Genomic DNA, 25,535 nt, shown 5'->3' with positions numbered 1-25,535 from the left:
CAGTTCATGGCAAATAGAAGGGGAAAAAGTGGAAGCAGTGACAGATTTTATTTTCTTGGGCTCCAAAATCACTGCAGACAATGATTGCAGCCATGCAATTAAAAGATGCTTGCTCCTTGGAAGGAAAGCTATGACAAACCCAGACAGTGTATTCAAAAGCAGAGGCATCTTTTTCATATGTGACAAAGTCAAAGCTATGGTTTTTCGTAGTCATGTACGGATGTGACAGGTGGACTGGAAAGAAGGCTGAGTGCCAAAGAATTGATGGTTTTGAACTGTGGTGCTAGAGAAGACTCTTGAGAATCCCTTGGAGAACAAGGAGCTTAAACCTAAACCTAAAGGAAATCAACCTGAAATATTCATTTGAAGGACTGTTGCTAAAGCTGAAGCTCCAATAGTTTGGCCACCTGATGTGAAGAGCTGACTCACTGGGTAAGACTCTGACTCTGGGAAAGACTGAAGGTGAAAGGAGAAGGGGTGCATCAGAGGATAAGATGGTTAGAAAGTATCACTGACTCAATGGCCTTGAATCTGAGTAAACTCCAGGAGATAGTGAAGGACAGAAGAGCCTGTCATGCTATAGTCCAAGGGAACACAAACACAAGACTTAACCACTGAAGGACAACACTGTTGAGGGGGAAAGATCCAGGTATGTTTGGAGAATGCCTGATACAATAAAAGTGAAGACAAATGGTATGACAAGTTAAAACTGTTTCATTGCTGTGGAATATCTAAACTGCACCCTCTCCTCTGCACTGGCCATAGTATTATTGTTTGTAAAATAATATTATGAAATGCAGATACATTTGTTTAACCACTTTGGGCGGTTAAGACACAAGTTGCAAGTACAAGCTTCTTTCTTGCAAATGTCAAGCGGGCTACTAACTCAATGTGCCAACAACCCAAAGAGTTTTTGCCGCGCTCTGAAGGCACTGTGAGGATGCAGGGGCCCTGGCTCAGATTAGCCTGGTGACCTACTCTCGCTGGACCTCCTTTTCCTCTCTGTAAAATGGGGAAGGTCTGGATATTCTCTGGATCTGGATATTCTCTGGACTGTGCCTTAGTCACTCAGTCGTGTGCGATTCTCTGTGACCCCATGGACTGAAGCCTACCAGGCTCCAATGTCCATGGGATTATCCAGGCAAGAATGCTGGTGTGGGTCTCTATGGACTTCTCCAGGGGATCTTCCAGACCCAGGGATCGAACCCAGGTCTCCCTCATTGCAGTCGCAGTCTTTACCGTCTGAGCCACCAGGGTATACCTGATTCCAGTCACAAAAGTGCCAGAAAGGCCCTCAGACACCCACCTTTACCGGTGAGGATTGGGGGAAGTGCCCCAGCGGGAACCCCCGGGATTTGTCTCCTAGGGGGCGGGCGGAGGGCCCGGAGCGCCAGCCGTGGGCGGAGCCACCCCTGACTGAGCCGCCTTCCTTCCTGCCCGCGCAGTCCCAGGCGCGCTCGCCAAACACTCCGGCCAGCCCTCCGCTCCCAGCACTCTGGTTCCAGGGCGGCCCGGGGCGGGGGACGCGGTTGGCGGCGACACCGGAGGGGGGCCGGGTGGGCGGGTCAGGAAGTGGGGGCGCGGCGGCCCGGGAGTGGGCCTTCAGGAGAGCCGCGGGGTTCGGCTACGCGGAGGCTGGAGACGCCGGGCGGCGCGGGAGCTCCGAGGGGAGCCCCCCCGGCCTCCGCGGGGACCATGGCGGAGGAAGAAGGTGACCGGCCCCGGGGTCCGGCGGGCGTACGGCCGCCAGAGGTCTCGGGAAATGAGGGCCGAGAGACCGGGGCGGCGGGTGGCCGCGGCTGTCCGGCGGGAAGGAGCGGGACCGCGGCGAGGGGGGGCGGGAGGTGTGCGGAGACATCGAGAGGGAGCGGAGTGGACGGCCTGAAGTCGTGCCGGCTCGAGTGGGAGGCAGAAGTGGAGCTTGAAGTTGAAAATCGGGTCGCGGGAGAGAACGCCGTGGGGGGAGTGGCTGAGAGGAAGGGCCGGGAGCTGCTGGTGAGCGGAGCTGGGGACGGACTCGGGTTGAGAAGATGTCGGTGCGAGTGCTGAGTGTCTCTGCCGGAGTGAAAGTCTTGTAGCCGAGTGCCCCTCAGTCTGAGTGCGCTCCTGACAGGTCTGTGGGTGCTGACCAGGTCACCCCCGGATAAGAGGAGCCGCACGCCGAGGCGGAGGACTGAAAGAGGCAAGGGTTTGGGATGAAAGTGCTAAGTGAGGTGGATGGGAGGAGACGAAGAAGCAGAAACGGAAGAGAAGGTCACCAATTTCATTTGCGGGTTAAGGGGCGACGGCCCAGGGAGAAGGAGTGAGTGGCTTTGGGGGGGATCCGGAGCCCGGAGTGCTTTGAGGGTGAAAGAAGGTGGGCTGGAGAAAGCTTTTCATGTCTTCGGGGCCACTGCCAAGACAACTCACTCAGTATTGATTCACAGAAGTTGATAGGTGTGAGAGAAAAATGGGGAGCTGAGGCGGAGCTTCGCCAGCGAGAGGTGTTCTAGGAAACATTTGTGTCACATGTTCATAATAGGCATGGTGCTTTCAGGCATAGATAATAATGGTATCGCCTGATTGAGCAGTTAGGCTTTTCATTCTCCTGAAAAACATGACTTTTTAACCCTGTTGAGGAGGGTTGTGAACGTGATCTGTTTAGACTGAAGCCTTGCCAAACCAGGAATGCAAGAAGGGAGTCTGAAGAATTCAGTGGAAAACAGTTAAAAAAAATAATTTTAAGAATTGTTTGCTCTGTGACTTGCGGCTCTGTTCCTGCACTCACTCTTGCTTCATATTTGCCTCCTTCTCCTCAAGTTTTCTGGGTTAAAACTGGTCTAATTTAAGACACTGTACCTAAAAACAGCTTCAAAACTAAACTCTTTGTAGTTGGTAAGGAGGACTGTGTTTCTGTTTGTTGCCTTGGTTTTATCTTTGGTTCCAGTATATGTGATACATTTTTTTATATTTTTTACTTTTCTAGCTACCTGCAGATCTCTGGGGGTGGGTTGATAAGCTCACTTATATGTTTCCATGAGCACTTAAAGCATAAAAAATTTGAAACTGCAGTATTAAAAGTCTTTAATATTATATATCATGCTAATAAGGAATTGTTTTAAGAGGTTAAAGTTAGACCTAACTAAACAGATATGATGTGGAACCAGTTATGGTTTCATAAGCCATACAAGTTTGTGAAATTTACTTCCATGATACAAAGTGAAAAATGACTTTTGTTTGTAGAACAACAGATAATCCAAAGGAGTGAAATACATCTTACTTGGAATAATTAATGCATTGAAGTTTTGTTAAGTTATAGTTTCATTCAACAAGACTTTTAATTCCAGAAATATTTGGCTGTCTAATATGTTAGGTGTGCTTCCCCAATGGCTCAGCACGTAAAGAATATGTCTGCAATGCAAGAGACACAGGAGATAGGGGTTTGATCTCTGGGTTGGGAAGATCCCCTGGAGGAGGATATGACAACCCATTCCAGTATTCTTGCCGGAAAAATCCCGTGGACAGAGGAGCCTGGAGGGCTACAGCCCAAAGGGTCCCAGAGAGTCAGACATGACTCAGCACAGCAACAACTAGTAATTAAATTTTTATTTATTGTAATCTAGTAATGATATTTATAGTAAGCATGTCTATATGCTAGGCATTTTTTTGAGTACTTTGTGTTTATTAGGCACTCCATACTTTTTTTCAAAATGCATGTTATTTGTATTCACTCTATTAAAATTTGACTAGTCTGTTTTACTTGTATCCATATGTTCTCTATATTGCCTTTTAGCTTATCATTCACTTCACTTGGACCCTTTGCTTTGTCCCACGTTTTTTCTAAGTAAATACTCTTTGGGAATCTCATCTTCTCTTTATGCTGTAGAGAGTCATGGTATTATATTTGTATTTCCTGGACGAAATGTTAGAGCAAAGAAAGTGACAGCCTTGAGTAGAGCAGTATTCACACTTCTCTTGGGAATTGCTATGTATAGTCTAGATGGACATTTGAAAGCCTATTTGTAGTCCTGTTAACTGTATGATGTGAAGATCACAGAGCCAGAGACTGAAATAGTAGGTTGTTCCTGTGGCTGTGTTATCATTTTTATTTACTGGAGTTTTTCTTTACAATGCTAAAATTATAAGGTAGCGAAAAGAAAACTTGAATTCTATCCCAGAGCTTTCCTATCAGGATGAATAATCTGGTTTATCCACTGCTTTGGTCTTTGTTGCTTATCCACCTAGAGATTCTGGCTTTGTTTGTCAATTATGACCTTAAAAGATCAACATAAAGAAAATGAGGTAAAACTTGCATCCAGTCAGTTTTGTTTTATAGTCACAGGCAACAAGTTTAGGAACAAGATTGAAGATTGGTTAAAAAGCTTACTCTGTTTCCTAAGTAGTACTTTTTGCTCCCACAGTTTAATGCCACTGAAATTGGCATGTCTTAGAATCAGTGCACGTATTAAATATGGTAGTGTTTTTTTTTTCCTCTTGAAAAACTGTTATTAAATAGTGTCTTAAAATATATGACACTTTAGAATCAAGAAAATAGTAATGGAATTCCTTGGAGGTCCATTGCTCAGGACTCCGAGTGTCCACTGCAAGGGGCATGGGTTTGATCTCTGATCAGAGAACTAAGATCCCGCAGCCTGTGCAGCATGGATGCAAAAAAAACAAAACAAAGAAATCCATGTGTGTGCACACTCTATTAAAATCTCTGTAAAGTGATTCACTGTATAGAGACCTTTTTTTGAAAAGAAAAATGATAACTTTTTGTGAAGAACGCTTTTCTGTGAATACCCTCATCCTTCCCAAGTTATCGTTATCTTAAATGCATACTTTTAGACTCTGTGTAATAAAAAAAGCCCTATGGCAACCCACAACAGTACTCTAGCCTGGAAAATCCCATGGACGGAGAAGCGTGGTAGGCTACAGTCCATGGGGTTGCAAAGAGTCGGATACAACTGAGCCACTTCACTTTTTCACTTTAACCCATTGGTCACATATTTTGTTTGTCTTGCCTGGTTGCTCAGATAGTAAAGAATCAGCCTGCAGTGCAGGAGACCTGAGTTTGATCCCTGGGTCAGGAAGATCCCCTGGAGAAGGAAATAAGCACTCCAGTATTCTTGCCCGGAGAATCCCACGGACAGAGGAGCCTGGCGGGCTGTAGTCCACCAGGCCGCAAAGCATTGGGTACAACCGAGCTACTAACACTTTAACTTTCAGTAGATTTGTTTACTTGATTTCTGAAATTACCCAATTACTTTTTTAAAAAAATCTAATACTATTAACGTATTTAACCGTGGATGTGTGTCTACTAAGTAAATGTCTTGTGGTTAAAATTTTTTCTTATATTCTTTTTAAAATTTTTTGTGTATTTATTTTATTTTTGACTGTGTGGGTTTTTCGTTGCTGGGCGAGGGCTTTCTGTGGTTGTGGGGTGCAGGGCTACTCTCTAGTTGTGGTGCACGGGCCTCTCATTGTGGTGGCTTCTCTTGTGGGGCGTAGGCTCTAGGATGCCCAGGTTTCAGTAGTTGTGCATGGCCTTAGTTGCCTCATGGCATGTGGGATCTTCCTGGACCAGGGACCGAACCCATGTCTCCTGCATTGGCAGGCAGATTCTTAACCACTGGACCACCAGGGAAGCCCTGTGTTCTTTTTCAACAAAATTTAAAATGATCGCTTGCATCAGAAGACTTTGTTTGGCTTTACATAAATTTTCATTCTTGTTGACTGCTTCTAACTTTTGCTTTAACCCATAGGAAAATTAAAAGGAAATCATAAATGAGGAATATAATAGTATTTATTAGTTGTCCCAGATTTGTATGTAAAAATGCTGGATATCCATGGTATGACTTTCTAATAATGTCATTTTCTAATCTGTTCACTGACTTTGCTACTTAACATGATTATAAAATAAAGAACAAATGATATAAAAATGTTTAAAATTTAGCCTAGTCAGACAGAATCCACTATGGTATATGGTATATGGTATTTTTTTCCCTCAGTATGTCAGTGTTGAAAGACATTTTAATAAACATACAAATTTGCTTTGAAGCTCTTTTAATATAAATTTTATTCATTTTCCACAGTGAAATTAGAATTAGCCATCTGATAATCAGCAATAGTAGCTGATTCATTTGTCCTTTTTTGACTTCTCTTTTTAGACTCATTTTTCTATCCTTAAGCTATTATGAAGAGAAAAGAAAAAAAACCCTGCTTCTGTAGGAAAGAGATAAATTCTTGTACCACCTTAAGCCTTGACAGCCCATGATAGTGTCCTATATCTACATGACATGGTCTACCTCATAATTAACTAGGGAGGAAGAGTAATTACGGAGAATATAGTAAGTTCTTGTTTAATTTGGAATCTGGTTTATTGATTTGAAAGTACTTGCTGCATTACATTTTTTTTAATTGGTTGTAGAAATAGTAGATAGTGTAATATTGGAAAAATTTCTTAGAGCTTCCCAAGTCCAGGGATTTTTATAGGTTCAGCCTATTTTCTTTTATTTATTTATTTATTTTCCATTTATTTTTATTAGTTGGAGGCTAATTGCTTTACAATATTGTAGTGGTTTTTGCCATACATTGACATGAATCAGTCATGGATCCACATGTGTTCCCTATCCCGATCCCCCCTCCCACCTCATTCCCCATCCCATCCCTCTGGGTCTTCCCAGTGCACCAGCCCCGAGCACTTGTCTCATGCATCCAGCCTGGGCTGGTGATCTGTTTCACCCTTGATAGTATACTTGTTTCAATGCTGTTCTCTCTGAACATCCCACCCTCGCCTTCTCCCACAGAGTCTAAAAGTCTGTTTTGTACATCTGTGTCTCTTTTTCTGTTTTGCATATAGGGTTATCATTACCATCTTTTTAAATTCCATATATATGCGTTAGTATACTGTATTGGTCTTTATCTTTCTGGCTTACTTCTCAGCCTATTTTCTGATACCCAAACCTCTAAGACTGTTGAATGATAATGATAACACAGCACTGTGAAATTCTGTAGAACCTTCAGGATTTAAAAAAGATGAAGTATAATTTTATGATCACTTTATTATTTTTTTATTTTAAAAAAATTGTTATTTCATGAATAATGCATATGATACTCTCAGGTAACTTGAAAAATAAGCCAATTTATTAAATAGCACTTTGTTCTCCAGTCATTCTGGAAAAGAGTTTACTTATTTTAGGATGTTTTGAAAATAGCATCATCTCAAGAGAAGAGCTCAGTTTATCAATAAGACTTTGAAAGCATGGATTGGAGGCAGAACTTATATTGTCTTTTGGTTTGTAGGAATGTATGGTTTGCAGGGAGTGCTAAAATAATTATGAAAAGAATTATCTTTTCTACTAATAGTTCTTCATGGGACTTTTGCCTTAGTATAATAAAGGTAAATCAGTTCAAGATATAGACAGAATAATTTGTTACACACATTACAATAACTTCTCAAATCTTTTAAGGACCTGCTATAGAACTGCGCCAAAGAAAAAAGCCAAAGTGTTCAGAAAATAAAGAATCTGCCAAAGAAGAGAAAATCAATGACACTCCAGTTCCTGAAAGAGCTCCAAAACGTAAGTTAGATTTGGAGTTTTTTTACTATTATAAAAATAGTTATATTAGGTAGCATTTTTACAGTAATATTTTAAATTATAAATATATTTTGTCTTAAGTATGTGGTGATATCAGTCAGCTTTCATTAGGTTTTGCTATGGAATAATTCCTAAGTGTCACTGGCTTACAAAAAGCATTTATTTCTGATTAACTTGCATATTGTGACTGTCAGTTGGCTGATGAAGCTTCATGTGTTCTGAAGGAACAATCTCTATTTGGGATATGTTCTTGTGGCAGAGAAAAAGAGCAGGAGACAGGCAGAGTCATGCAGTACCTCTTAAAGGTTTTGCTGAACTGCACACTGTCACTTGTACTTGCATGCTCTTGGCCCAAAGAAGTCTTCCAATCAATCCAGGCAGTGGGATGGAGAAGTTTATTCTGACTACAAGGATGCATGGCAAGTCACTTGGTAATGGGCAGGGATGAAAAATCTTTACAGGAAAGGACAAGGTAGTTGGAAGTAATAATAATAGTCTACCACATTCTGGCCTTTTGGTCATAAATATTTACTTCTCTCCCTCAGATAAAATACAGTTGGTACTTTCCCAACTCCAAGGAAGATGCTCAGTCTTACCTAGTGAGGGCATCAGTCTTGAAGCCTAAGGTCATCTTATCAGGGTCTATCAGGGTCAGCTCTGACTCATTCTGATCCAGAGTCTGAAGAATGAAAAAACAAGTTACTTGCTCTGTGTCAGGGTTCCCCAAACCCAGTCCTGTGTTCAGAGATTGAACAATACAAAACAAAATCAGCAAAGGGAAAAGGCATATGGGCTGAAGTCTGCAAGAAACTAGGCAAAATCTTCCAGGACACATAGGACATGCATAATTCCTTCAGCCTCAATTTGTGGCATTTGTAGTTTTGTCTCCCTGGGAAGCTTATTAACAACTTTGCTCAGGATTTTTAGTGGTGGCTGATCATGTAACCTCTGCTTAATGCATGCAAAAGTTCTAGACTCCTAGAAAGAAAGCAGTATGTGTGAAGCTTACTGTTTGCACAAATAAGTTAGACACAGTAAACCACTAATTAGAAAATGATGGGAAACCTTATGAAATCCAGGTTCCCAGAGACCTACCAAGAGCCTAGCTGTTAAGCAGGCTTTTCTTAGCAAAGCAGTTATAAGCCTGCAATGGTAATCTTTTCTGTACATGTCTCCTTTTCCGTTAGACATTTTTGGTTGGAGACAGGATAACCAAAATAAATGCTTCCATTCAGAAAGAGGAAGAGTGAGAGACACATTAAACACTGGTCCACAGCAATTTTGAAATCCTACTAGGTAAATATGAGGTCTTCCTCCTCTGGGGAAGGGAATGTTTCTTGATTAGGCACTAGCTGTTTTCCTTGGGGATAGTTTCCCAGTTCATTGTTCTTTGTGGTCCTTGGCTTTATCCTCTGAAGGTCCTTCCTTTTCCATTATCCTCCTGAACCATATCTGAAAGTGGCTTTGGAGAATATGCCATCCTTAGGAGCTGAACAGCTTTTACAAATAGATTGTTCCCAAAGGAAGTTCAAAGCCAATTTATGTAAATTTGTTCAAATAAGATAAACATTTTGGGAGATGGAAAATAATGATCCATCATATGTGTGATAAATCATTTTATAAAACTGTTTCCTGTGAATAGTTGCAATTTTAGTACAGACTTTTGTTTTTATTCCTTTAGATAATAAGATCACAAAAGAGATTATAACTAGAGTACCTTGATTATGAACTGCTTTGATTGCAGGAAAGAGATCCATTAGAACAGAACTGGCCCATTTGCCAGCAGACATGAAGAGAAAAATAGGAGTCCAAAATTTCTGAGACTTGTAGTGTTGAAGTTAGTATTATTTATCTTTTCAACTAGTAAAACATAAAATTGAGAAATAATTTAAGTAACAAAGGCTGATAAAGATGAATCCTTAGGGCAATGACCAAATCAAGGGCATGACTGGTCACATAGTCTGTTAAAATGTATGAGGTTTAAAGTTCAGTTCAGTCGCTCAGTTGTGTCCGACTCTCTGCGACCCCATGAACCACAGCACACCAGGCCTCCCTGTCCATCACCAACTCCCGGAGTTTACCCAAACCCATGTCCATTGAGTCAGTGATGCCATCTAACCATCTCATCCTCTGTTGTCCCCTTCTCCTCCTGCCCTTAATCTTTTCCAGCAGCAGGGTCTTTTCAAATGAGTCAGCTGTTCGCATCAGGTGGCCAAAGTATTGGAGTTTCAGCTTCAGCATCAGTCCTTCCAATGAACACCCAGGACTGATCTCCTTTAGGATGGACTGGTTGGATCTCCTTGCAGTCCAAGGGACTCTTGAGAGTCTTCTCCAACACCACAGTTCAAAAGCATCAATTCTTCAGTGTTCAGCTTTCTTTATAGTCCAACTCTCACATCCATACATGAGCACTGGAAAAACCATAGCCTTGACTAGACGGACCTTTGTTGACAAAGTAACGTCTCTGCTTTTTATTTTTTATTTTATTTTTTTTTCGTCTCTGCTTTTTAATATGCTGTCTAGGTTGGTCATAACTTTCCTTCCAGGTAGTAAGCATCTTTTAATTTCATGGCTGCAGTAACTATCTGCAGTGATTTTGGAGCCCCGAAAAATAAAGTCAGCCACTGTTTACACTGTTTCCCCATCTATTTGCCATGAAGTGATGGCGGATGCCATGATGTTAGTTTTCTGAATGTTGAGCTTTAAGCCAACTTCTTCACTCTCCTCTTTCACTTTCATCAAGAGGCTCTTCAGTTCTTCTTCAATTTCTGACATAAGAGTGGTGTCATCTGCATATCTGAGGTTATTGATATTTCTCCCAGCAATCTTGATTCCAGCTTGTGCTTCCTCCAGCCCAGTGTTTCTCATGATGTACTGTATAGTTCTTAGTAACTCCTTCCAGTTGAATAAAGCACTCGGGAAAAGAAAAAAGGGTGTGGCTTTTGTGACAGATAAGCAAAGCTGGATTAGCTCAAAATACATGTAGTTAAATCTCTGAGAGAGGCATATCTAGAAGAAAAATTTTGGGTATAGTTATTGGAGAACAGAGCTGACTGGAATCAAGTAGGTAAAAAAACCAATAAAATTGTTTTTTTCTTTGCAAAAATGAATGATTTAATTTTGTAAAATTAAGGTACAACTTACAATAAAATGCACAGAATCATCAGTATTAAATGAATTTTGGTACTTGAATACAATTAAGATACGTAACATGTCCCCTATCCCAGAAAGTTCTTTTGTATCCCTTTCCAGCAGAGTTCCCCTGTGCCCCTTAAAACAACCACTCTTCTGATATTTTTCAATATTGATTAATTTTGCATGTTGTAGAATTTCATGTAAATGGAATCACACAACATATATGCCTTTGTGTCTGGATTCTTTGGATTAGTTCAGTATGTTTTCCTTAAAATGTAATCATTTTGAGATTCATTCATCTTGCTGTAGGAGTTTATTTCGGCTTTTCTAGTTTGATATTTGAGTAATTTCCAGGATTTAGCTATTATGAATAAGGCTGCTATGAATCCTTGTACTGGTCTTTTTGTGGACATCTATTTTTATTTCTCTTAGAGAAAGAAATGTCAAGCTACTCCAGTATTGTCTGGGAAATCCCATGGACAGAGTAGCCTGGTGGGTTACAGACCATGAGGTCACAAAGATTCAGACATGACTTAGTGACTAAATAACAGCAACAGCAATTTTTATTTCTCTTAGGTAAATACCTAGGCAAATTGTCAGCTAAGCTTAGAGAGAGACATACTGTCAACAGAGCTGCCAGCCTAGGTTAAGAAGAACCCAACTATTCATGTCTTGAAATGATGTTTGAATCCCTAACTTTCTATGCTCAGGAAGCAGGCCGAGTAGGCTGCTCTTAGGGTATCTTTCTTGAGGAGCGAGTGCTTTTTGCCTTTGAAGGGAAGTAGATACTTGTGATGAATGGGGCAAACCCTGGTGGATTCTTCAATTGTTCTCAAATATTTTCTCCCTTCCCTGAAAATGCGTTACACGTTCTTTCCCATTACTGTGTTGATTTGGAGTGTCTCTCTGAAGCAAGTGTACTTCCCTACCCTGTTGTCAGATTTATATATGTGACTTGCCTGAGCCCATGGAGTGTGAGTTAAAGTAGCAGTGTACTTGTTCTAATCAGAAATTGGAAGAGGAATTATATGTTTTTGCCTGTTCTGTTCTTTTCCTCTGTAATGAGAACAGCATGTCCCAAATAGGGACTGATTCTGTTCTGGAACTCTGAAGATACAAGAAGAGCCACAGCTAATCTAAAATCTGGAATTGAGTGGAGAGTGACTGCTGATCCAAAATCCATAGTAACATGAGTGAGAAACAAATATTTGTTTTCTAAGCCATTGGAAGTATGGGGGTCACTTTTTCACTACAGCAAAGCCAACTAATACAGTGATCATTTAAAATGTTTTGGAAAATACAGTATAAGCAATTGTTCCATTAAGCAATTTAGAGATAGCTACTATAAAACAGTATTTTCCCCCAACTACAAAAATATATTTTTAGGATCGAAAATGTGAAAATAGAGAAAAGTATAATAAAAATAAAATATATGTGTAATTCTACTAGATAATAGCTATTATTATCTACTAGATAATAGCTATTAGTTGATGCTTTTGAACTGTGGTGTTGGAGAAGACTCTTGAGAGTCCCTTGGACTGCAAGGAGATCCAACCAGTCCATCCTAAAGGAGATCAGTTCTGGGTGTTCACTGGAAGGACTGATGTTGAAGCTGAAACTCCAATACTTTGACCACCTGATGCGAAGAGCTGACTCATTTGAAAAGACCCTGATGCTGGGAAAGATTGAGGGCAGGAGAAGGGGATGACAGAGGATGAGATGGTTGGATGGCATCACCGACTCAATGGAAATGGGTTTGGGTAGACTCTGGAAGTTGGTGATGGACAGGGAGGCCTGGCGTGCTGCGGTCCATAGGGTCGCAAAGAGTCCGATACGACTGAGCGACTGAACTGAACTGAATAGCTATTATAATTTTGACAAGTATTGCTTATATCTTTTTAATGTATTTATACCTTTTTCTTTTGTTTATTTTATTTTTTGTGAAATTGAATACTATGTTTCTTTTTTTTTTTTGGCTATGTGGCTTGTGGGATCTCAGTTTCCCCACAAGGGAGTTAACTTGGGACTGAAACATACAGAAGTTTTTTGATTAGGCCTGTTTGTGACTAATGTAACTTAACTGGAAATCAATCCTTTATTTTCCAGTTTCCAATTTAAATAGTAATTTTTTTTGTGGCCATGCTGCACAGCTTGCAGGATCTCAGTTCTCTAACCAGGAATTGAGCTCTGGTTGGGCCATGGCAGTGAAAGCCCGTAATTCTAACCACTAGACCACCAGGGAACTCTCATGATAATTTTTAAATAAATAATTTCCAGGACCCAGAGCTCCTTATTTTCTCTAAAACATACATACTTACACACCGAACACTGATAGCTTGATTCCAGCCTTGACTCTGCAGAATCTTCACAAACAAAATAGTACTAAGGTAAGGCATTTATGGGCTTCCCTGGTGGCTCAGAGGTTAAAACGTCTGCCTGTAATGCAGGACACCTGGGTTTGATCCATGGTTCGGGAAGATTCCCTGGAGTAGGAAATGGCAACCCACTCCAGTATTCTTGAAATGGCAACCTACTCCAGTATTCTTGTCTGGAGAATCCCATGGAGAGAGGAGCCTGGTAAGCTACAGTCCACGGGGTCGCAAAGAGTCGGACACGACTAAGCGACTTCACTCTCTCACTCTCTCTCAAGGCATTTATATGTAGGATTTGGTTGAATGTATTTTTTGTAATAGCCCTTGATTATCAGGATTAATTTTCATTGTCCAGGAATTACTTTAAAAGATACAGGAAAAGATACATGTTTAAAAACTGTATAGCACTTTTACCAAATTACCATGTTAGGTAAGTTTTCTTGTAGTCTTTTTATAGGTTACATTGTGTCAACACTGCTTTAACTATCTATTGTATATATTTTTGCAAATATCCTTTTGTAGCCCAATAAAAATAACTATTATTTACTGGTCTCTGAGCTTTGTGCCAGGGCAAATGCTTTCCATTTGCTATTGGAAACAGTAATTGTAAAATATTTGTGTCACGCTGATTCTGTTTTTAAAATGTTTATTTATATATTTATTTTCATCTTTGGCCAAGTCAAATGACTTGGGGGATCTTGGTTCCCTGACCGGGGATTGAACCCCCACTGTTGGCAGTGAAAACAGAGTCCTAACCACTGAATCACCAGGAAATATGTGCTGTGCATACCAGTATTTATTAAATAATTTATTAAGCTGCAGTTTTAGTTTAGCTAAATTAGTAAGTCAACAGGTTTGTTTTTACAAACCTGTCAAGCATTGAGTAACATAACACTGGGCATTGGACCTTGAGGCCTGGGCTTAATTTACTGAATCTTTTTTCCCCCCCATAGTTTTATTGAGATATAATTGATATACAGCACTGTACAGGCATAATGATTTAACTTGCATAGATCATGGAATAATTATCACAAAAGTTCATTAGATACAGAATTAAAGAATAGAAATTACAGAATTAAAGAAATACAAAAATTTTTTTTCCTTGAAAACTCTTAAGCTTTACTTTCTTAACAGCTTTCATATGTAATATAGCAGTATTAATTATATCTACCATATAGTACATTGCATCCCTAGTACTTATTTATCTTACAGGTGGAAGTTTGTACATTTTGACTGCGTTCATTCAGTTCCCTCTTCCCCACCTGTCACCTCAAGTCTGATCTTTTTCTCTCTGAGTTTGTTTTTGAAGTATAATTGACCTACAACACTATGTTAGTTCCTGTTAAACAACATAGTGAATCGATATTTCTATAGATTTCTAAATGATGACCACCGTTAGTCACCTTGCCATCTGTTACCTTACAAGATGTGTTCTGTCACGGGGAGGAATTGTTAGCGAGTTTGAGATTGATGTGTACACACTGCTGTGTTTAAAATGGATAGCCAACAAAGACCTGCTGCGTATCACTGGGAACGCTGCTCAGTGTTAGGTGGCAGCCAGAAAGGGAAGAGGGTTTGGGGAAGGGCAGATCCATGTATGTGTGGCTGAGTTGCTTTGCTGTGTACCTGAAACCGTCAAAGCATGGTTAATTGCCTATATTCCAAAGTAAAATTAAAAGTTCTTTTAAAAAGATATATAATTATTGACTATAGTCCCCACACTGTACATTTCATACCTGTGATTCATTTATTTTGCAGCTAGAAGTTTGTACGTCATAATCCTCTTCACCTATTTCTTCATCTCCCCACCTCTCTGCTCTCTGGCAACCACCTGTTTGTTCTCTGTACTTGACTCTTTCTGCTTTGTTACGTGTTTATTTGGTTATTTTAGATAACACATAATAGGTGAAATCATATGGTATTTATTATTATTATACTGAATCTTAATAGCTGTAGAAGGGCTAAACCATCCTGTGTGTAGAAAATTCAAATGTGTTCTGTGCTTTTGACAAGAAGTATTTACATACATATATATATGTAACAGTTGTGTATGATGTTTTAAATATATAATCATCAACAGTCATTACCTTGTATAATTCAAAGAGCTATAATTTGTAGTGTGTAAAGTATTCCTCAATAAAAAATTACTTGATAAGGAAAAAAAATAATAGTAATTCTAAATGAACCTGTATTTTTTTCTCTAGATATTTGGTAGTACATTTCTTTTATTCCTTTTTTTAAATTGATAGACTTTTATTTTATTTATTTTTTAAACTTTTTCTTTTGTATTGGAATATAGCCAATTAACAAACAATATTGTGATAGGTGAAAACTGAAGGAATTCAGCCATAATATACATGAATCCATTGTATATTATGTATATCCATATACATATATATATACAATATATATAATATACATGTATCTATTCTACCCTGATAGACTTTAATTTTTAAAACTATTTTTAATTTATAGAAGAATTGAGTAGATAGTATAGTAAGAGTTCCTATCTTGCACACCCACCTGTAAGAATTTTCCCTATTAGTAACATTTTATATTAGTATGGTTCATTTGCTACAAATAATGAACCATTTTATTGATACATCCTTTTTGTTTTAGCATCAATAATATATTATTAATTTTATTAGTGTATAGTTGCTTTCAGTCGCTTTAGATACATTTTTTTTAAAGTAGTTGATAGAATACTCCATATACTGTCTTGTGTGCTCAGTTGCTCAGTCATGTCTGACTCTCTGCAACCCCATGGACTGTAACCCACCAGGCTCTTCTGTCCATGAGATTTCCCAGGCAAGAATACTGGAGTGGGTTGCCATTTCCTCTTCTAGGAGATATTCCCACCCAAGGGATCGAACCCACCTCTCTCGCGTCGGCAGGTGGATTCTTTACCACTGCACCACCTGGGAAGCCCTCAATACATTATTTTTTTAACTAAAGTCCATACTTTCTTTAGTGTTCATCTAATGTCCTTTTCTGTTAAAAAAAAAAGGGGATCACATCCAGGATACTACATTACTTGTAGTTATAATGTCTCCGTAGACTTTTCTTAGCTGTGACAATTTCTCAGACTTCCCTTATTTTTGATGACCTTGACAGTTTGGCAGAGTACTGACCAGGTTTATTGTAGGATTCCCCTCTATTGGAATTTGACTGCTGTTTTTCTGGTGATTAGACTGGGATTATGTATTTTGGGTAGGAAGACCACAGAGTTAGAATGCCGTTTTTGTCAAACCACGTCAAGGATGCATACTACCTTTGATTACTTTTTCTTTTTAATAGAATTGCATACATTTAAATGTCATCCATCACTGATTACTTTTAATATGCCTTTTCAGATATATTATTTCAGCGCTTTGCAAAGATATTCATTGGCTGTCTTGCAGCAGTTACTAGTGGTATGATGTATGCTCTCTATTTATCAGCATATCATGAACGGAAATTCTGGTTTTCCAACAGGCAGGTAAGAAGAAAGAATTTTGAGCATATGCTTCAATATTTAATACTAATTTTAAAAATGTGTTTTCCAGGGAGCCAAAACATAAAAGCATATGGTAATATGACAGGTGTTTTCTTATGTTGTGGCTGTAAGCCATTAGGAACAAAATGGTATAGAAGCTATTTTGAGTCATGGTATCAACCTGAAAGGTATAATAGATTGTATTTCAAGGTCATAGAATAGAAACAATGAGGGTGCTTTTCTTCATGCAATTGATTTATCAGGTACTTAAACACAATTTTTTTTTAATTAAATGATAATTGCTTTACAGAATTGTGTTGTTTTCTGTCATATATCAACAAGAATCAGCCGTAGGTACACCCATGTCCCCTCCCTCCTGAACCTCCCTCCCATCTCCCTCCCCATCCCACCCTTCAGCCTGTCACAGAGCCCCTGTTCCTGAGTCACACAGCAAATTTATCAGGAACTTTTGATGACAGTGAAATGTTATAAAGTCTAGTCAGCTTTTTAGTAGTTTTGGTAGTTTACATTTATGAAATATTATGTGGATGTTTCAGCATCAAAATATTTTAACTTTTGGATTACATGATTAGAATGTCTGGGGTTGCTGAAAATGATGAGCAGACATAATGGTATTTATTAAAATGTTGCCTCATATTAGTATGTTTCATGTTTGGTTTTAAATCATGTGTAACCCACAGATGTTTGCTGTGGTTATATTCATAATTCATTTGGCCTTTGAATAAGTTTGTTTTCAGACTTATCTTTGCAGTCACATATATCTGTAATATGCACTGGCAAAGTTCACAGTGTTACTACTTGACTTTAAAGATTTTTTGTTTTTGTTTTAGGGGAAACTCTTTGTTGGTGTTCTTATTTTTGAGCAAATAGTCAAGCTGACTATATGTTTTTCAGACACTGGTTTATCTAACAACACCTGAACATTTAACTGAATAGTTACTCATCTGTGTTGATTTGACCAAGACTTTTGCATAGCCTATTTTTCCTTGAAAATAGTAGTTTTCAACACTGGATGTGCAGTAGATTCATCTGGGATGATTTAAAAACTAACTCACAGATTCTTAGGTGAAGCAGAGGGAGTATCTGGGGTCAGTATTGTACAGAGTCTTTCCACATGATTCTGTTATGTAGGCAGAATTGAGAACAACAAAGGTTTAGTAATCTAGAAGACATTCATGAAGAACTTTGTTTTCCAGAGCATTGTGATGAGTCAGGGGTATTGGCATCATCTGGGAGCTTTTTCAGAGTTGCGTATTCTCAGGCCACACTTTAGAATCAGAATCTGTGTTTGAATAAGATCTTTAGGAATTTATATGCACATTTAATTTGAGAAGCACTGATTAAGAGTTTACATCTTTGAAATTGTAGAAAGAAAATCCTGTATTCATTCATAAAAAATTATTTTCAGGAAATTTATTTAAACTAGTAAACTCTAAATGAGAAAAAAGGGGCTCAAAAAAAGGGCTCTAGATCTGGTCAGACAGATCTAGAAAAGACTATATGAGATTCACAGTGCATAATGACTACCTAAATTCTGAAGAGTTGCAATTAAGAAATTCATTTAACTTTCTTTAATCTACCCTTTACACAGCTTATTTAACTACAGAACTCTTTATAGATAACACCCCTTTAATCTTAATAAGTTCTATTGATCAAACTTTGGGGAAACTGCTCTGATATCATTTGTATCATACAAATGATATGGTACAATTTTATCAAGTTATGATAAAATCATGCGTGAAAATAACTTTCGTTTTTAAAAATTATTGATTTGTGAAAGTTTGATTCAGCATGAAAAGCACAGATTTCAGTGTTTTTGAATATCTATATTCTTGGTTTGTTATAGCCCAGTTTAGGAATTTTAAGATTTATTTACTTTTCTGGAAGTTCATTTGAAAATCACAGATTAGTTATCTGCTGCTCTTCTAAATCCCTAATTATAGGCTTGCTTTTCTGGATACATAGGGAAATGGAATAGCAATAGAAAAATAATACTTTCTTCTTAAACTTATATTTTTATTATGGACTTGTGACACCTCAGCTGTCATTTTTTATTACCTGCCATACCATTCTTGTGCTCCTATGATAATACTTTGGGTTTTCCTTCTTGATTTTTCTTATATATAATAGGCAGATAACTTATGAGTTACAATCCAGCTTAAACCTTAGGTGTTTCATTTAAGTGCTTGCCAGATTATGGAAAAATTTAACCTTATTAATATGGCCACTAGTGATTAAAGGAAAATTCAAATATGTCTTTGGATAAAAGAATAAATAAATAACATTAATTTGGAATATGAGGAGAGAAAAAGATAGCAGTTGAAATTGAAGTCACTGAGTATTTCAATAATCATTTAATTTTCTTTTAGGAGCTTGAACGGGAAATCACATTTCAGGGTGATAGTGCCATTTATTACTCTTATTATAAAGATATGTTAAAGGCACCTTCATTTGAAAGAGGTATGATAACTACATTTGTATATTTAATAACGATATTTTCCTAAAATAAAGCATTGTTCTATGTGGGAGCTCTTGAATGTGGAGGTTTGTCTCAGAATATAGATATTGTTCTTTTCATGTAGTTAATTTAAAAATTGGAAAAAGAAGGCACAGAGTATTATATTTTTACATCCTTCTTGATTATAAAGTATTTAATGACCTCTGAATAACATGTTCAATTTTCATAAAAGCAGAATAAATAACCTGGAGAAAAATGTTTCTGACTGTAGGTGTGTACGAACTGATGCACAATAACAAAACCGTATCCCTGAAGACTATAAATGCAGTTCAGCAAATGTCTCTATATCCAGAACTTATGGCCAGCGTTTTATATCAGGCAACTGGTAGCAATGTATGTGTCTCTTTTGACTTTAATATTCATTTTCTCACATATTTATGAATATTCAAAATTATATACTGTCATCCTATTGTCTCCTCCTCTTTTTTCCCCCAATTAGGAGATTATTGAGCCAGTATATTTCTATATTGGCATTGTTTTTGGATTGCAAGGAATATATGTTATTGCTTTATTTGTTACAAGTTGGCTTATGAGTGGAACTTGGCTAGCAGGAATGCTAACAGTTGCATGGTTCATTATTAACAGGTAAGAAAGGTGTTTTTAATGAAACTTTACAACTTTTTGTAACTGCGGTAGTCAGAGTTATAAAAATAGCTCCCCCCCTCCAAACTTTCCATGCCCCTAATTCCTACCTGTGCATATGAGATATCATTCCTGTGGTTGTGTTATGTTGTATGGCAGAGTTGACCTTAAGGTGGGATGATTACCTGGTGGGCCTGTTCTAATCGTGTGAGCCCTTAAAAGTGAGCAGCTTTCTGTAGCTGGTAGAGAAGGGAAGTCAGAGATACTTGAAACGTGAGGAGAATTTGGTGCCTTGTTGCTGGATTGAAGTGAGGAGGAAATGAATTCTGCTAACAACCAGTGAGCTTGTAGGAGGACTACAAGGCCTGGATGAGAACTACAGCCCCAGTTGCTGCTTTGATTTTAGCCTTAGGAGACAGTAGCCTTAGCCTTAGCCGTAGGAGAACAGAGAATCAATCTAGTCATACTGTGCTGGGTTTGTGAGCTAATAAGTTTGTGTTCTTTCAAGCCACTACATTTGTGGTCATTTGTCACGCAACAGCTGAAAAATGAAACACTCACCTCTGCCTCTCTTTTTTTTCAAACATAGCAACATTGGCGTACATGGATACACCTCATCTTTCCTCATTTATTTAAAATTGATAAAAAAAAGAAATAAAAATAAAATTGATGACATAGCTTCATGAAAAGAAGGAAGAGGCATCAGCTGTATCAGTTTTAAGCCAACCACTTCTTTTTTTATTAATTTATGAATTAATAAATCCATTAATTTGGATTAATGTGTGCTTTAGATTAATAAATCTATTCCTTTTGGTGATCAGAGGAGTACCACTTCTTTAATAATGAAGTACAAAGAGAGAAGGGGATGGGGCATTTTTGAATTAGAGGGCTGAAGTTTTTGTGGCATTGGTCAGTGTCAAAAACTTGTTTTTTCAATGATCCATGTTTTGCTTTTGAAAAGTACTTCTACACAGAACTTTCTCTCCATAACACTTAATGTGATTAAATTTTAGAATATGAGACATTTCTTTTGTTATACATTTTCTTTTGGCAACTGCCAAATGAAAAATATGATACTACCACATTACTGAGATTCAGATTTAGGGCTATATTTCTAGCTGGGCTTTGTTTAGGGTCATATGCTGGCAACATTTGATGTAAGGGATTTGGAAAATCTTCCTTAGGGCCTTCCCTGGTGGCTCAGTGGTGAAGAATCTGTCTACCAATGCAGGAGACATAGGTTTGATCCCTGATCTGGGAAGATCCCACATGCTGCTGAGCAGCTAATCCGTTGCACTGCAGCTACCGAGTTTGCGCTCTGGGCCAGGAGCTGACACTGCTGAGCCCATGTGTCCATGCTCCACCACAAGGAAGCTACCACAGTGCGAAGCCCGTGCACCACAAGTAGAGAGCAGCCCCTGCTCACCACAGCTAGAGAAAGCCCACGCAGCAATGAAAACCCAGCATAGTCAAAAAGAAAACAAAACAAACTTCCTTAGAAGTTTTCGAGTATAGCTTGCCAGCTTTTATGAGTCAGGTACGTTTTTTTTTAAAGTACAGGGATGGGGGGCTTTCCTGGTGGCTCAGTAGTAAGGACCCACCTATTAATGCTGGAGTCGGGGGTTTGATCTCTGGGTCAGGAAGATCCCCTGGAGAAGGAAATGGTAACCCATGACAGTATCCTTGCCTGGGAAATCCCATGGACAGAGGAGCCTGGTGGCCTATAGTCCTTGGTGTTGCAAAAGAATAGTTGGACACAACTTAGCAACAAAACAACAATTATTTAAAATAGAGACCTTCTAAAAGGATTGCTTTGTAGACTATCTGATGTATAATAGATCAGCCCCAAACTTAACTTAGAACAACAGACATTCTGTCTCACCATTTCTGAGGGTCAGGAATCCAGAGTGGCTTATCTGGGTGGTTCTGGCTCAGGGTTTCGTGTGAGATTAAGTCAGTAATTGTTTGGGGCTATAGTCATCTGAAGGTTTGAGCGGCCTGGCCCATTTTTCCTCTTCACTCATGTAGCTTTTGCAGGAAGCCTCAGTTCCTCACTGGGTATTGTCTTGGAAGGCCTTAGTTTCTCATCATGTGGACCTCTGCAGAGTGCTGCTTGGTTTAAGGTGAATGATGCAAGAAAGGCTGGGGTGAATGTGTTGTAGTGGAAGCCAGATATCTTTTATAACCTAACCTCAGAAATGATAGAACATTGTTCTGCCATATTCTGTTGGTCATATAGACTAACCATGGCACAAAGTGGGAAGTGGCTACATGGGTTGTTAATACCGGGTTGCTGTTCAGTCACTAAGTTGTGTCTGACTCTTGCGACACCATGGACTGCAGCCTGCCAGGCTCCTCTGTCCATGGGATTTCCCAGGCAAGAATACTGGAGAAGGTTGCCATTTCCTTCTCCAGGGGATCTTCCTGACCCAGGAGGCAGGGGCTTTTCTGAACCATGTTGGAGGCTGGCTTTAGTACTAATTTCATTTAATCCTTAGATCTTTCTTCATCAGAAGTTCAAAGAGAGAGACCAGGCAACTTTTCCATGTAAAAATAACAGCATTAAAAAATAAATAAGACTCCCTGTCAAATAAAATATTTTAAAGATCTTAGAGAGAATTGTAACAAAATTGCCTTATTATAATTCAGTTGCCTTATAAGTTGCCTTGTTTAATGATACAATATATCCTGGGTGGCTGGAATAAGAGTTAGGTAGAAAAATTAATCTGATATATTCTGTTAAAATGTTATCTTTTAGCAATTTAGAAATTCTTAGCAAGTAGTTTTTCTTTATATGTTTGTTTTGGGTTGTTTATTTTTTGGTATATATTTTTCTTTTGTTTTTTTGGCCACTTGTTTTGTGGCTTTGGGATCTTAGTTCCCTGACCAGAGATTGAACCCACATCCCCTGCAGTGGAAGCAGAGAGTCTTAACCACTGGACCACCAGGGAAGTCCCAGATTGGTATATATTTTATATGGCAAAATATATTTTAATGCCAAGAAAAAATATGCCATCTTTTTTATTCATCAGTTTTGGTTTATATATGATAGCCTGGAAAAGTATAAAAAGATATTAGTTATTCCATTGTATTATGAGTATTAGTTGTGTTATTAATGACATTTTGTGTTCCTTAATATTAGAATTAGAAAGCAGGATAGTAAAATAGCTCGTTTGTTCAAATTGAAGGATGTAGGCATACTAGAGAATTCAAGAAAATTTCAGAAAATAGCACTGTGTATACAGCAGTGGGGAGAAGTAAGATGATTCCCTCTGAATAGTCTTGTCACCAAAATGGGGTAATCTGTGTCCAGTCTTCATGTATAAACAATACAGAAACTGCTCTTGGTCCCTCACTGATCTTCTCATCTACAAATATACCAGAAAATCACTTTCAGTGGACCCAACTTTGTATTTGAAGAGCAAAAAAATTATCTCTGATTAAAAGTCTATATTAAGTTTAATCTTTGGCCAAAAAAAAGGTTACTAAACACATTGGTGGTTAATAAAAGGTAAAATACAAGGAATGCACATGTTGCGGAGTTAACAGGAAACAGTGGTAACACATGGTGCTGGATTTATAATAATCATATTGGTACACTGCACATACTTGTGGAATTATAAGGTTTTTCAATTTTAGATTCCAGTTTTTCCCAGGAATTTCATTTTATCCAAAAAAGTAATTTTAAAAATAAGGGAAGATAGCACTGCCTCAGTAGTATTATTTGTAATAAAATGAAAGATTAGAAAACAACCTAAATATAAGGGAACTAATAGGTAAACTATAATATGTCGATGCAAGAGAACATATAGCTATTTGAAATGATACTAATGTTGCATAGGTATTTTTCAGCTTTCACACATGATACATAGACATGCCAAGCTGTTTTTCACATCTAATCTAAATCAATGTTTGTGAGCTTCCCTGTTTGCTCAGTGGTAAAGAATCCACCTGCCAGTGCAGGAGACATGGGTTCCATCCCTGACCCGGGAAGATCCCACATGCTGTGGAACAGCAGAGCCCATGGGCCACAGCTGTTGCACCTGTGCTCCAGAGCCTGGGAGCCACAGCTAGTGAGCCCACCTGCTGGAACCACTGAAGCCTGTTCTTTCTAGAGCCTGTGCTCTGTAACAAGAAGCCCCCGCAATGAGAAGTCCACACACCACAAGTGGACAGTAGCCCCCACGACTAGAGAAAAGCCCATGCAGACAGAGACCCAGCACGGCCAAAAGCAAACAAATAAAGAAGTCAGTGTTTCTCAAACCTCACATATGTATATTGAAAACTTTATAATCATGGATTTCGTGTGTTGACTTAAATAATCTGAATCATGCGTGCATGTGTGCTCAGTTGCTTCATTTGTGTTCAACTCTGTGACCCCATAGACTGCAGCCCGCCAGGCTCCTCTGTCTGTAGGACTCTCCAGGCAAGGATACTGGAGTGGGTTGCCATGCCCTCCTCTAGGGGATCTTCTCGACCCAGGGATTGAACCCGCGTCTTCTGCATTGGCAGGTGGGTTCTTTATCACTAGCACCACTGGGAAGCCCAATTTGAATGATCATGTTACTTAAATAAAAAGCATAAAACTATGTTTTCAAGCTCCTTGTGCTGAAAACATTTATGCTAGTATTGAAACCAATTTACTAATGAAGTAACAAACTAGTAAAATATTAACTAGAAACTTTAATGTGAAAAATTATATTTTGCTAAAGCCTAATTTTTACTCAGCGTGTTTATAGTACCAGGGCTTCCCTGGTGGCTCAGTGGTGAAGAATCTGCCTGCTTATGTAGGAGACACGGGTTTGATCTGTGGGTCAGGAAGATGCTCTGGAGAAAGAAATGACAGTTCACGCCAGTATTCTTGCCTGGGAAATCCCATGGACAGAGTAGCCTGGCAGTCTACAGTCCATGGGGTTACAAAGAGTCAGACACGACTTAACGACTGAATAACATATACCACTCCACTAGGTTCTTTTGAGTATCGCAAACCTACATAACTGGGTACTGTGAGATGACTCAGATCTCATGTTGCTTGTTATCCATTATGAAATCTTTTTTTTTTTTTTTAACCATAGTGATCTGTACATTTTGTTTTTACTTGGCAATACATCACTTAGCGTTAAGAAAACCATCTCATGTTTTTTTCTGATTAACCCAAGGCAGTTGAAGTAGTACTGTGTAACCAATTGGATAATTAACAAACATGAAAGTGAGTTCTGAAATCTTTTGGCAATAATGGGTTACAAAGTGGTCATCTAGTTGATTCAGGTTATGTTTATGCTATGATGTATTTGAAATGAAAACACAAAAACTCAGAGTTGGCTGATCTCTGGGAATATATCCATAGGCCCAGTTGAAGACAGTAGTTATTATTTTAACTGCTGGTTTGTGCTGCTCTCTGCTCGACTCTGCCACTGGGGAGAAAAAGTCAGTCTCACTGGATTTTGTCACATCCCACTGTCACCCTTCTCGTTCTTACAGCCACCAGGCATGGTGGTGTGGGGAAGAGCATTGAGTAGCACAGGCATTCAGGACTGGGGCTGTGAGGAGGCTTGTTCATGTAGAGAATAACTGGCAGAGTTACTCAGTTTTTGCTGCAGTGACTAAGAAGGTTCCCTCATCCCTTCCCAGACAGTGTTTCTGGTGCACAGTTTTGTAGGTTTGATCTGTGCGTTGGGTAGGGGTAGTGAATGAGTCTTTGGAATGAGGATTACAGGTTCAGCTTCCCAATTCTGGGCTGGTAGAGTGGTTGGCAAAGTCCTGACTTGAGACTCGACATCCTCTCCTTCCTGTTTGCTGACTAATGACATATGAGTATCTTGTTTTGTTTTAGAAAGCTAACTTTCACAACA

General features: G+C 38.8%; 1 protein-coding gene across 1 annotated transcript in view; it reads left to right on the top strand.

Annotated features, from left to right (window-relative positions):
• The first annotated feature begins 1,555 nt into the window (after positions 1-1,555).
• The window catches only part of DPY19L4 (dpy-19 like 4), a 63,654-nt gene continuing 39,674 nt past the window's right edge, over positions 1,556-25,535 (top strand). The window contains exons 1-6 of the mRNA XM_043879840.1: positions 1,556-1,711; positions 7,452-7,562; positions 16,441-16,565; positions 18,953-19,043; positions 19,313-19,434; positions 19,541-19,686. Of these exons, the coding sequence (XP_043735775.1) occupies positions 1,696-1,711; positions 7,452-7,562; positions 16,441-16,565; positions 18,953-19,043; positions 19,313-19,434; positions 19,541-19,686 (611 nt within the window). The 5' untranslated portion in view covers positions 1,556-1,695. The remainder of the gene's footprint in view (positions 1,712-7,451; positions 7,563-16,440; positions 16,566-18,952; positions 19,044-19,312; positions 19,435-19,540; positions 19,687-25,535) is intronic.

Source organism: Cervus elaphus, chromosome 21 (assembly GCF_910594005.1).
Source record: "Cervus elaphus chromosome 21, mCerEla1.1, whole genome shotgun sequence".
NCBI classification, from domain to species: domain Eukaryota; kingdom Metazoa; phylum Chordata; class Mammalia; order Artiodactyla; family Cervidae; genus Cervus; species Cervus elaphus.
The sequence above is the reverse complement of the archived record's forward strand: the minus strand, read 5'-3'. Positions and strand labels throughout refer to the sequence as shown.